Source organism: Bos indicus x Bos taurus, chromosome 4 (assembly GCF_003369695.1).
Source record: "Bos indicus x Bos taurus breed Angus x Brahman F1 hybrid chromosome 4, Bos_hybrid_MaternalHap_v2.0, whole genome shotgun sequence".
Classification (NCBI taxonomy): domain Eukaryota; kingdom Metazoa; phylum Chordata; class Mammalia; order Artiodactyla; family Bovidae; genus Bos; species Bos indicus x Bos taurus.
This window is the reverse complement of record NC_040079.1, coordinates 75,727,550-75,740,794: the sequence shown is the minus strand read 5'-3', so window position 1 is coordinate 75,740,794 and position 13,245 is coordinate 75,727,550. Positions and strand designations below refer to the sequence as shown.

The 13,245-nt window shown below is 38.3% G+C and overlaps 2 protein-coding genes across 2 annotated transcripts in view; one reads left to right on the top strand and one right to left on the bottom strand.

The window, feature by feature from the left end:
• CCDC146 (coiled-coil domain containing 146) overlaps nucleotides 1–13,245 on the bottom strand; it is a 142,239-nt gene that overhangs the window by 78,912 nt on the left and 50,082 nt on the right. The gene's annotated exons all lie outside the window — the stretch shown is intronic.
• FGL2 (fibrinogen like 2) lies at nucleotides 6,177–12,597 on the top strand. Its single transcript, XM_027539763.1, has 2 exons — nucleotides 6,177–6,991; nucleotides 9,454–12,597. Exons 1-2 carry the CDS (start codon nucleotides 6,376–6,378, stop codon nucleotides 10,161–10,163), a joined length of 1,326 nt encoding a protein of 441 aa, XP_027395564.1. The 5' UTR covers nucleotides 6,177–6,375; the 3' UTR covers nucleotides 10,164–12,597.

The following is a 13,245-nucleotide window of genomic DNA, read 5'->3' as shown; positions in this document are numbered from 1 at the left end:
GACTACAAGGAGATCCAACCAGTCCATTCTGAAAGAGATCAGCCCTGGGATTTCTTTGGAGGGAATGATGCTGAAGCTGAAACTCCAGTACTTTGGCCACCTCATGCGAAAAGTTGACTCATTGGAAAAGACTCTGATGCTGGGAGGGATTGGGGGCAGGAGGAGAAGGGGACGACAGAGGATGAGATGGCTGGATGGCATCACTGACTCGATGGACGTGAGTCTCAGTGAACTCCAGGAGTTGGTGATAGACAGGGAGGCCTGGCGTGCTGAGATTCATGGGGTCGCGAAGAGTCGGACACGACTGAGCGACTGAACTGAACTGAACTGAAACTGCTCTCCTTACCTAATCTTTCCCTTTCCAATGCACCTACAGTTTTAACTTCTCTCAATTTCTTAACTAATTAAATTATTCCTTTGCTCAAAACTTTAAGTGAGTCCCCACTTATCTAAGCAGTGATTTAAGTGCCAGGCTCTCCACAACATGGTACCAGTGTTCCTTTCCACTATTATCTCCCTGCCCCCCACATGACAGGATGGCACAGGAGAAAAGACATCAACTCTGGAGTCAGACCAGGTTCAAATTCCAGCTCTGTTGCTTGTTGTTGTTGTTCAGTAGTGTCTGATTCTTTGCGACCCCGTGGACTGAAGCACACCAGGCTTCCCTGTCCTTCGCCATCCCCTGGACCTTGCTCAAACTCATGTCCATTGAGTTGGTGATGCCATCTAACCATCTCATCCTCTGTCATCCCCTTCTCCTCCTGCCTTCAATCCCTCCCAGCATCAGGCTCTTTTCTAATGAGTGGGCTCTTTGCACCAGGTGGCCAAAGTATTGCAGCTTCAGCTTCAGCTTCAGCATCAGTCCTTCCAATGAACATTTAGGATTGATTTCCTGGTTTGATCTCTTTGCTGTCCAAGGGACTCTCAAAAGTCTTCTCCAACACCACAGTTCAAAAGCATCAATTCTTTGGCACTCAGACGTCTTTATGGTCCAACTCTCACATCCATACATGACTACTGGAAAAAACCATAGCTTTGATTATACGGACCTTTGTTGGCAAAGTAATGTCTCTGCTTTTTAATACACTGTCCCTAAAAAGTGTGAAACTATAGGCAAATCATTTATTTCTTTGAACTCTTTCTCTGCTCATCTGCACATGCAGAAAGTAATTGTGTGGATGGGAGGATGTAGTGAGACAGTATTTGTGAAAGCTTCTTGAACAACTGTACCAAACTCTCCGCCCCCATGGGCTATAAATTTACTAGTCAGATTGAGCCTCTTTCATGTGGTAGTCAGTGTCTGCCCGGGGTAAGTGAACAATAATCTTTTAAAATTAAGAACTCAGAATCCCACCTATTAATGTCAAAAAATGATTAATAAAGCAATTTTCTGCCTTTATTTTGGGTATTTTCTATGGTCCTGAAGGGACAGGAGCCAGTTCCCATAGCACATCCAGAAATTTTAGGTAGAACTATAACACTGGCCTTTGGCTAAGTGGGGTTTGCAGGGCCCAAGAATCAACAGCAGTGCCTGGAAAGCAAATCCCTGGTTCACAGGGATGAAACAAAAGCCCAATGCAAGAGCCAGAAAGCTGTACTTTTGTTAGATTTAGAAAAGCTTAAAAGTGCTTAAGATTTAACTTGAAAGTTCAACATGAACAAAATGCAAAGTCCTCAATACTCCTTCCTAAGAAGGAAAAGGGGATTTATGTTTGATGTCTGCAGCCTAAGTGCCTTGAATAGTGTCCTGCATATACGGGATGCTCAGTTAATATACGATGGGTGGATCCATCTTATCTATGCTCTAGTATACATATCTTTATGCTCGGAATATACAGGTCTGAATATCAGATCAGATCAGTCGCTGAGTCGTGTCCGACTCTTTGCGACCCCATGAATCGCAGCACGCCAGGCCTCCCTGTCTATCACCAACTCCCGGAGTTCACTGAGACTCACGTCCATCGAGTCAGTGATGCCATCCAGCCATCTCATCCTCTATCGTCCCCTTCTCCTCCTGCCCCCAATCCCTCCCAGCATCAGAGTCTTTTCCAATGAGTCAACTCTTCACATGAGGTGGCCAAAGTACTGGAGTTTCAGCTTTAGCATCATTACTTCCAAGGAAATCCCAGGGCTGATCTCCTTCAGAATGGACTGGTTGGATCTCCTTGCAGTCCAAGGGACTCTCAAGAGTCTTCTCCAACATCACAGTTCAAAAGCATCAATTCTTCGGCGCTCAGCCTTCTTCACAGTCCAACTCTCACATCCATACATGACCACAGGAAAAACCATAGCCTTGACTAGATGAACTTTTGTTGGCAAAGTAATGTCTCTGCTTTTGAATATGCTATCTAGGTTGGTCATAACTTTCCTTCCAAGGAGTAAGCATCTTTTAATTTCATGGCTGCAGTCACCATCTGCAGTGATTTTGGAGCCCCCAAAAATAAAGTCTGACACTGTTTCCACTGTTTCCCCATCTATTTCCCATGAAGTGATGGGACCGGATGCCATGATCTTCATTTTCTGAATGTTGAGCTTTAAGCCAACTTTTTCACTCTCCACTTTCACTTTCATCAAGAGGCTTTTTCGTTCCTCTTTACTTTCTGCCGTAAGGGTGGTGTCATCTGCATATCTGAGGTTATTGATATTTCTCTCGGCAATCTTGATTCCAGCTTGTGTTTCTTCCAGTCCGGCGTTTCTCATGATTTACTCTGCATAGAAGTTAAATAAACAGGGTGACAATATACAGCCTTGACGAACTCCTTTTCCTATTTGGAACCAGTCTGTTGTTCCATGTCCAGTTCTAACTGTTGCTTCCTGACCTGCATACACATTTCTCAAGAGGCAGATCAGGTGGTCTGGTATTCCCATCTCTTTCAGAATTTTCCACAGTTTATTGTGATCCACACAGTCAAAGGCTTTGGCATAGTCAATAAAGCAGAAATAGATGTTTTTCTGGAACTCTCTTGCTTTTTCTATGGTCCAGCGGATGTTGGCAATTTGATCTCTGGTTCCTCTGCCTTTTCTAAAACCAGCTTGAACATCAGGAAGTTCACGGTTTACATATTGATGAAGCTTGGCTTGGAGAATTTTGAGCATTACTTTACTAGCGTGTGAGATGAGTGCAATTGTGCGGTAGTTTGAGCATTCTTTGGCATTGCCTTTATTTGGGATTGGAATGAAAACTGACCTTTTCCAGTCCTGTGGCCACTGCTGAGTTTTCCAAATTTGCTGGCATATTGAGTGCAGCACTTTCCCAGCATCATCTTTCAGGATTTGGAATAGCTCAACTGGAATTCCATCACCTCCACTAGCTTTGTTCGTAGTGATGCTTTCTAAGGCCCACTTGACTTCACATTCCAGGATGTCTGGCTCTAGGTCAGTGATCACACCATCGTGATTATCTGGGTCGTTAAGATCTTTTTTGTACAGTTCTTCTGTGTATTCTTGCCATCTCTTCTTAATATCTTCTGCTTCTGTTAGGTCCATACCATTTCTGTTCTTTATCAAGCTCATCTTTGCATGAAATGTTCCTTTGGTATCTCTGATTTTCTTGAAGAGATCCCTAGTCTTTCCCATTCTGTTGTTTTCCTCTATTTCTTTGCATTGATCGCTGAAGAAGGCTTTCTTATCTCTTCTTGCTATTCTTTGGAACTGTGCGTTCAGATGTTTATATCTTTCCTTTTCTCCTTTTCTTTTCGCTTCTCTTCTTTTCACAGCTATTTGTAAGGCCTCCCCAGACAGCCATTTTGCTTTTTTGCATTTCTTTTCTATGGGAATGGTCTTGATCCCTGTCTCCTGTACAATGTCACGAACCTCATTCCATAGTTCATCAGGCACTCTATCTATCAGATCTAAGCCCTTAAATCTATTTCTCACTTCCACTGTATAATCATAAGGGATTTGATTTAGGTCATACCTGAATGGTCTAGTGGTTTTCCCTACTTTCTTCAATTTAAGTCTGAATTTGGCAATAAGAAGTTCATGGTCTGAGCCACAGTCAGTTCCTGGTCTTGTTTTTGCTGACTGTATAGAGCTTCTCCATCTTTGGCTGCAAAGAATATAATCAATCTGAGTATACAGATCTTTAATAAATACTTGACTGGACTTGACTAAATGTGTGGATTAAAAAATATATATTTATTAAGCCCAGCTGCACCAGGTGTTAGCTGCAGCACACAGGATCTTAGTTCCCTGACTAGGGATTGAACCTAGGTTCCCTGCATTGGGAGTGTGGAGTCTTAGCCACTGTACCACCAGGGAAGTCCCTAAACATGTGGATTTATAGTCAATTCAGTCAAAGGCATTTAATAATGTACCTTAAACATTGTTCCTATGTATTTCTACTTTATAAGATATTTGAATCTATTATTTATATTATCATCATTTTTTAAAATTCCCTAATCATTCATTTATTTCTCCCCTCACAGTAAGGGAGTGTCACAGCTTGAAAGTGGGTGAGGAGAGAGAAATGAAATTAGGAGATTAAATATATATATATTTTAGTCAAAAAGTTAACAGTGCATCTAAAATGTATTTGAATATGTTAAATGGAATAAAGAGGAAAACAAGCTTAATTTTTTAAAAAGCTGCAAGAAGATGGAGGAAAATGAGACCTAAGTGTGTGTAACATGTTTGTCAAATTTGTTTGGAAAGCATGTTACATTTTATACACTGCATTTTTCCTTCAGCACTCCAGCACTCAAGGTGTTTATAACTATCATTCCTGTATGAGGGAAGAATAGCCAAACCCCTCCTTCACAGTTACAGGAACCAAGATTCAGCAAAGCTAATGATAGATCCAATAAAAAGTAGATCCAGAGGTAGAAGCTAGGTCTCCTGAGTATTCAGGAATAAATACAGTTTGTGAGTGTAAAGTGAACCTGACACATTTAGAGAACATGAGTAGTTAGGTTGAATGGGAGAGTTTGGCTGGGATGAAGGCATATATAGAAAAAGAATAGGAAATCAGGTTAAAGAAATAAATAAGAGACAGATTACAGAGTACTGCAAATGATAATAGTAAGAATTTAGATTTTTAGCCATAACTTTGAAATGATTTTTAAAGCCATAAAATCCTTTTTAAATAAATCTTGTTTTAGTCGCTAATTCATACCTGACTCCTTGTGACCCCCAAGGACTGTAGCCTGCCAGACTCCTCTGTCCATGCGAATAGCAACCCACTCCAGCATTCTTGCTTGGAAATCCCATGGACAGAGGAGCCTGGCAGTACATGGGGTTGCAAAAGAGTCAGACACAATTTAGCAACTAAGCCACCACTACCACCAATTAGAAATCTTGTATGAGATGCCAATATGTAAAACAAATTAAAAGGAAGTGGTTTCTCCAATAAAAGCTGTTCCCTCTTCTTGCCCTCAACCTCCCAGGAGGAAAGTTTGAAAACTGTGGGAAAAAAGTTTGAAAAGTCAGGAATGCAGACATGTTTGGGGCAAAGTAGTGTAAGTGGCATGGAGACCAAGTGGAAGGCCCACTGTGGAGGCAGAAAGCACAGAGCTGGGACTGGCAGGGCTGCCAGGAGGAAGGGCAGGCAGAGATGCTTGAGACAAAGAAGGAGCGGAGCACAGGCGGGACTAGTTCAGATTCACTTGGGTGGTTGTGGAAGGACAGCACAGTCACAAAACTGCTGAAGGCCAAAGGAGGAGGCTGCTGGTTTTGATGAAAGACAATGATATACCTTATAAAGTGTTTTCATCATTTAGACATTTCTCCTACACTGTGTGATGGTCAAAGAAAGAGAAAGCAGAACTTTTTTTCTTGACTGGTTTTCTTCCCTTTTCAAATAGATTAAACAAAAGTCCACCGCAAGAGTCAGAAAGTTTAGCTTTATTATATTTAAAATTGTGTTTAAGGGCTTGAGATTTCACCTGAAAGCCCAATGTGAAGAAACTACAGGATTCTCTATGGCTTATTCCAAAAAGGAAAAAGAACCATATCCATTTTAGTAACATTTCTGTCCTTCACACAATCTGGATAGCTAGCACATTCAGTTTTATCTTTAAAAACTATTTTCCCCACTGGGGAGTTAATTGTCATGAAATGATTTACTCCAAGTACAATTATTTTCTTGTGCTTCATAAAATAAGCAATGAAAGTGAAACTTGTTGAATATGTGCATCTGACTAGCTGCAGGAATTCCAAAGAGGATGATTTTGATTGAAAATAACAGTTTTTGGCAAACTGAGTTTGATGAAGACAGTCTCTTCCTCCGCGTTTCTGAGACTTGTGATGCAAAGAGCTCCCGCCCTTTCCTGAGAACACAGAAAGCCTGACTCAGGCCGGCAGCTGGCAGCGGCCACTCTTAAAACAGCTCCAGCCCGGCACCCTTCCCTGCTGGGGTGAGTGAGCGCCACCGCAAAGATGAAGCTGGCGAACTGGTGCTGGCTGAGCTCAACTGTCCTTGCTACATATGGTTTTTTGGTTGTGGCAAACAATGAAACAGAAGAAATTAAAGACGAAGCAGCCCAGAATGCCTGCCGGGTGAGACTAGAGAGCAGAGGGAGATGTGAGGAGGAAGGCGAATGTCCCTACCAGGTGAACCTGCCCCCGCTGACTATTCAGCTCCCCAAGCAGTTCAGCAGGATCGAGGAGGTGTTCAAAGAAGTTCAGAATCTCAAGGAAATTGTAAATAGCCTGAAGAAGACTTGCCAAGACTGCAAACTGCAGGCTGATGACAGTCGAGACCCAGGAAGAAATGGATTGCTGTTACCAGGCACAGGAGCCCCAGGAGAAACTGGGGACAACAGAGTGAGAGAATTAGAGGGCGAGGTTAACAAACTGTCCTCTGACCTTAAGAATGCCAAGGAGGAGATCGATGTGCTTCAGGGTCGCCTGGAGAAGCTGAATCTTGTAAATATGAACAACATAGAACAGTATGTTGATAGCAAAGTGGCAAACCTCACATTTGTTGTCAATAGTTTGGATGGCAAATGTTCATCTAAGTGTCCCAGGCAAGAACAAATACAATCACTCCCAGGTATGTATAATAATGTTTTCTTATCATTTGTTGATGAATGTTATATAACTCAATAGGATGTATAAACGTTAACCTGAGAAATTATGTTAAATAAAGGACAAATTAAAAGTTAAGCCTTTTATTCATCAAGGTAGTACAAGGGAAACTATTATCTTTCTAAATGTGACCACAGAAAAGAGATAGGACCTAATTACAAAAAAAGTCATAATGAGTTCTGAATCCATTTTAAAGTACTTTTAAAGATCTTATTTGCTGACACCAGAGCTACACACAAACAGAAGTGGAGAGAATGTCTTAATGTTTCAGTGACTTTAACTTACTTATCTGTTCACTGAAGTATCTGAAAACAGTAGAGTTAAGGCAGTGTTTGTGGTTGTACTCTGTTCGCAAATCAATTTTTTTGTGGTTGGGTGATTGCTCCTTATACAGCAACAAGAGACCTTTGAAAGATTTTAGCAAGTAATCTGCAGTTAATAATCCCAAACATCTAGTGGAAATAGGAGATTTTATGGATCGGATAAAAATACTTATATGGTTTCATGTGTGTGCAAAACTTTTTACTTTGAGACCTAGTGGCACAAAAACTATTTTATGCAGAGTTTTGGCATGCTACTGAGGAAAGGAATACATTCTTATTTCTTCCTTTCTATTACTAGAATTCAAGCATATAGCAGTAGAATCCATCCTCCCCATCCAGATTATTTGAATTAACTTTAATAAATATATGTTAAAGACCACAAACCTAACTACCCACTCTGTCCAAGAACTGCTGGCTGTGGCACTGGTTCCCCCAAACCCTGGTATTCCACGTGAGTTCCTGGGACCCTTGCTGATGGTCTTCTGAAAGCCGTCTCTGCATGAGTGTGACTTGAAGGGGTGTGGTGCCTGCAGCAGAGATCGCGTTCCTTTGAAAGAAGCACCTCATGCATGTTCCACTCCCAGGGAATCAACCAGTGAAGGTGTTTGGGAGTTTCAAAGACCACTGTTGCTAATACTCCCAGCAGCCTGTATCTAAATGGACCCTGCACGTTGCAAGGCAACGTTCATGTCGTAGGTGGCATACCTGGGTGTGCATTAGATTGGTACTGCATGGCAATGTGCAACGACAAGAATAAGATTCTGCTATTTTTATACTAAAGTTTTGGGGAACTGTCTGAATATTCTGAGTTCTAAATACACATGAATATATTATTTGTGGCTCATAGTGGCTTGTATTAATGTATTAAACTTGCCTGATCTGGCAGGGATTTTTGTAAAAATTATTTTGGAGTAAATATCTCTAGTGGTTCCTACAAAGCCACATTATTTGATGATTATACTTATACTGAATGTAATCACCTATGGTTTCCTTCTAAAAACCAAACATGTGAAATGCTGAATATTTTCCTGGATAATAAATCAGAATAAGAATATTCATATATTAGTGAAGTTCTTTTTTAACCTGAGCTTCTTTGTCAAGCAAGTAAGATAAATGGAAATGTTGATCAATGCTGTATTTTAGAATTTTAATAAATCATTTGGAATAATCTTATAAAATGACCTGAAAGTGGAGTATATCAGCCTCTTTGCTGCTGCTGCTGCTAAGTCGCTTCAGTCATATCTGACTCTGTGCGACCCCATAGATGGAAGCCCACCAGGCTCTGCCGTCCCTGGGATTCTCCAGGCAAGAACACTGGGGTGGGTTGCCATTTCCTTCTCCAATACATGAAAGTGAAAAGTCAAAGCGAAGTCACTCAGTCGTGTCCAACTCTTCGCGACCTCATGGACTATAGCCTACCAGGCTCCTCCGTCCATGGGATTTTCCAGGCAAGAGTATTGGAGTGGGGTGCCATTGCCTTCTCCATATCAGCCTCTTTAGGTGAAAGGAAATAGAAGCCTGTGCGTCCTCTGCATGCATGGAATGCAATTCTAGGAGAGTTGGAATCATCTGAGTTTCAGGACTAAGGAATGAAGTGGTTACAGGGACAAGCTTTGCTCTCTCTTGGCTCTGCCATTTAAAGATCCTATGAAGTTGAGCAAGCCACTGATCCTTTTTGAGCCTAAATATCCTTTTTCACCAGCAGATTAGTAATACTACCTATGTCATAAAGTTCACGTGCAGATCAACTGTAAAAATGTCACCAAGTCTTTGGCAGAATCTCTAAGACACAAGCAGAGCCCTCACTAAATATCATTAAATTACTAAAACTATCACTTTTATTTCTTGTTGTTATTAGTTGTTGATATTGTCAATATTATTAAACCAAGAGGATGTTAGAGAACTTTGCCTGCTTTATAACATCAAGGTCTTGTTCTGAGCCTTTAATAAGCATTTGCTAAATAGGTTCAAGTAATTTAGCCGAGAAAGGTTTCATTGTCACCATTGATCAAATTATCAAACTGCTTTTGTGCATATCAAGAATTCTTTAGATGCTTAGTTTTTATTAACAAAATCCAATGCCTTTCTGTTTTCACTCCTTCAGTTCAACAACATCTTATATATAAAGATTGCTCTGAATACTACACAATAGGCAAAAGAAGCAGTGAGCTCTATAGAGTTACACCGGATCCCAGAAACAGTAGCTTCGAAGTTTTCTGTGACATGGAGACCATGGCGGGAGGCTGGACGGTGCTGCAAGCACGTGTTGATGGAAGCACCAACTTCACCAGAACATGGCAAGACTACAAAGTAGGCTTTGGAAACCTCAGAAGAGAATTTTGGCTGGGGAATGATAAAATCCACCTTCTGACTAAGAGTAAGGACATGATTCTAAGAATAGACCTTGAAGACTTTAATGGTATCAAACTCTATGCCTTGTATGATCACTTTTATGTGGCCAACGAGTTTCTCAAATACCGTCTACACATTGGTAACTATAATGGCACAGCTGGAGATGCCTTACGTTTCAGTAAACATTACAACCATGACCTGAAGTTTTTCACCACCCCGGATAGAGACAATGATCGATACCCCTCTGGGAACTGTGGGCTCTACTACAGTTCAGGCTGGTGGTTTGATGCCTGTCTTTCTGCAAACTTAAATGGCAAATATTATCACCAAAAATACAGAGGTGTCCGAAATGGGATTTTCTGGGGTACCTGGCCTGGCATAAGTGAGGCACAACCTGGTGGTTACAAGTCCTCCTTCAAAGAAGTCAAAATGATGATCAGACCCAAGCACTTTAAGCCGTAAATCACTAATGCTAACAATTCTGGGTATTCATTACCCAATAGGGCAATTAATTCCTTCAGCACTTTGGAATATGTTTCAAACTCCTTTTCCACGGCTTAAAATTTATCTCTGAGCAATGGGTTCTTATGCCACATAGCATTTGAAATAAAGCTGAAAAATATGCCTTTTAAAGAAGTCCTTTATCGCTATTCTGCTGTTATTGAAATAAACACTTGCAAGCAATTGGAAATATTAAGAATCACACATTAGACTTATAATGCTTTTAATTTCTCTTATTTAAAAAGTTTTATATTACTTACATTACTCACTCTAATTAAAAAATAATTGTTTTTTTTCAGCAGGCTAGATTTTACACAAGTGACCTCTGTTTTGACAGTAATTTAAACACATTTTTTTCAGGCTATAGTTACTGGGTATTTATTTGTATCTAAATACCCTGTTCCTCATTATGAGATAAATTTACTCAGTTTATAGCATTTATGGCATTTTAGTTTCCAAGAAAGAAGAAATATAATTAAACCTGCTCAGGTACTATTTGTGAAATGTAAAATTTTATCATTGAAAATATTTTAAAATGTGATAGTATAATGTCCCTCCAAAAAGCATTCAGAAAATTAATTTAACCTTAAAGACCATGATTTAAAGGTAGTTCTTTTATAGTTTATAACTCTTTAGATGTTTGATGGTAAAAACTGCTTTAGTATAAACAATATCTTCCTTTGCTGTAATGCATAATAGTTTTTAATTTAAGACTGCTCACTGCTGTGCGAGACTACTGGTAAACTTTCCTTTGGAGAAGTAGGTGTGGCCGAGGAATGAAGTGCTTATTTAGAGGCTATAACATTCTGAAAGCCAAGTTTAGATCCAAAGCATTGATATTATTAGGTGATTCACTTTATACAAAGCTAAGTTTATATGACAAATAGGTAAATCTTCATATTTATAAAAAGCTTGAATTTGAAATATATAGAAGAGTAGTTCAAATATGTATTTCAACCCTAACTGGTGTATTGCTTACTTTGCTATCAAAAGATTCCAACACAGGTGTGTGTGTTTTTTTTTTTTTAACAAAAGTAGCTAGAACGCTTATAATTCATTCATTCTAAAATGCAAGAATCATATTTAAAGGATAATAAAAATTATTTGTTAAATTCCTCTATTATAAAAAGGAATCATTTCAGAGAGAACAGCAGTATTCTACAGCATGTTTTAAAAATGCTCTAGAATAACATTTGGAAGAATACACAATACTGTATGTGAGTCATAGACATACAGTCAATCTTTAATTTCTAGTATCTTTTTCTACTAAGGTAGCCAAGTTTTCAAAATAAATTCACAAAAATGCAGCTTTACCCATTATTTGAAAATAATTGAGAATAGTATCGTTAGGTAAGAAGTTAATTTTTCAAGTATTGCCTTTTTATAGATAATTTGAATCAAAAAGCAAGACATTCTTTTAAAAATATATAATGTACAAAGTTCAGGTAAGCATAATGAAAAATTATGTTATTATTAATAATTATTAAAATGCCAAAACAAGGGAAATGCAAATAGAATTAAGTGACTACCAAAATGTAAGATATCATTGTAGATTTCAATGGCTTCATATCTCTCAATTGGATACTAAGTGTAAATGTTGTAAACTAATTTATTCTTTACTTCTCTCTCTTTTCTGATTTTTACAAAAAGGCTAAGAAGATTTTGATATTATACAATATAATATTTCAGATAAAGGTATTTTTACTTACTATATGTAACTACTAACATGTGTATAAAGTTAGGCAAATTTCTGAGATGAAAAATAGATTCCTTAAAAAATACAGTTCTAAAAAAATAGCTCACATAGCAACTATCCACTGATTTTAATAGGATGCAGGTATCATTTCAGGAGAATTTGGCAAATAATTCATTAATCTACGTAAATACTCAAAAGCCTGTCTATCTTTCCACCTTCATCAAAGAATCAAAATTTTATTTTCTATTATACATTTATGGCACCTTTCTAATAACAAATTCTATAACATAGAAATTCCTTTTTGAAGTCAGTTCATGTCACTTATAAAATATATTTTAGATTTTTATAATCTTAAGCATATTGATGGGAATAGATTCTATTTGAGAGAGTTTTTTTTCCTGGCAAAACTATTCACTAATATCATGAGCTAATGTTCACAAATGTGGATTGACTACTAACAAGTATTTTAGAGTCTTGTCTTGGTTCCATTTTAATGACTTGTTTGTTATCTGAGGTAACAAATTATTTCTGAGCTTTATCATACTTTGAAAATATTGACTAAGATTAGGCTTTAGAAATTCCAAATGGAACTGGTTCACTAATCACTGAGAAAAAAAATCAAATTTTTCTGATAAGTAGTAATGCTCCAAATGAAGTGCTGACACATTTATCTGATAAATAAAGAGCCTAAATATACAAGACAAAAGAAATCTGAGTAACAAATTTGCTGTTCCTTATTTTTGAATGTCTACCCAAGGAAAGGGTAGAAGGTTTAAAGGTAAAAAGTGAGGAGTAGTAGTGTCATGATAAGTCTTTGTTTAGAATTCTTATTTTCCTTTATGTATAAAAGGAAATGTTTTTATGTTTATATAAAACATAAAAATAGGTTTATGTTTTATGTCTTTTAAAAATGTTATAAAATAAAAGATTTAATCATCACATCTATTTATTTCTTCAATTTGGAAACATTAAGTACTATTGTTTGTAAAATAATTTCTATATATTTACTCTTAGTTGAAAAGTTGCATAATGTTTACCTAATTAGACAATACCTTTGACTCACTGACGACTTTAATGAGAACTATTTCATTAACGGGAAGACAGGGGCAAATACAGGAATACCATTATCTTATTTTCCTCCCGAGTACTATTGACACATTTGAAATATGGAAGTTTTGGTTTCATTTTTGTGGCATTTAACCCCATCTCCTCTTTTTTCCATCATTCATGTTGCTGCTCTGGTTTAGCTCTCAACATCCTCTTAGGATAATGCAAGCCCTTCCTGAGTGTGACTTGTGCCCTCAGTTTGAATCTATTACAACCTGTCCTCCACATCACTGCCAGAGG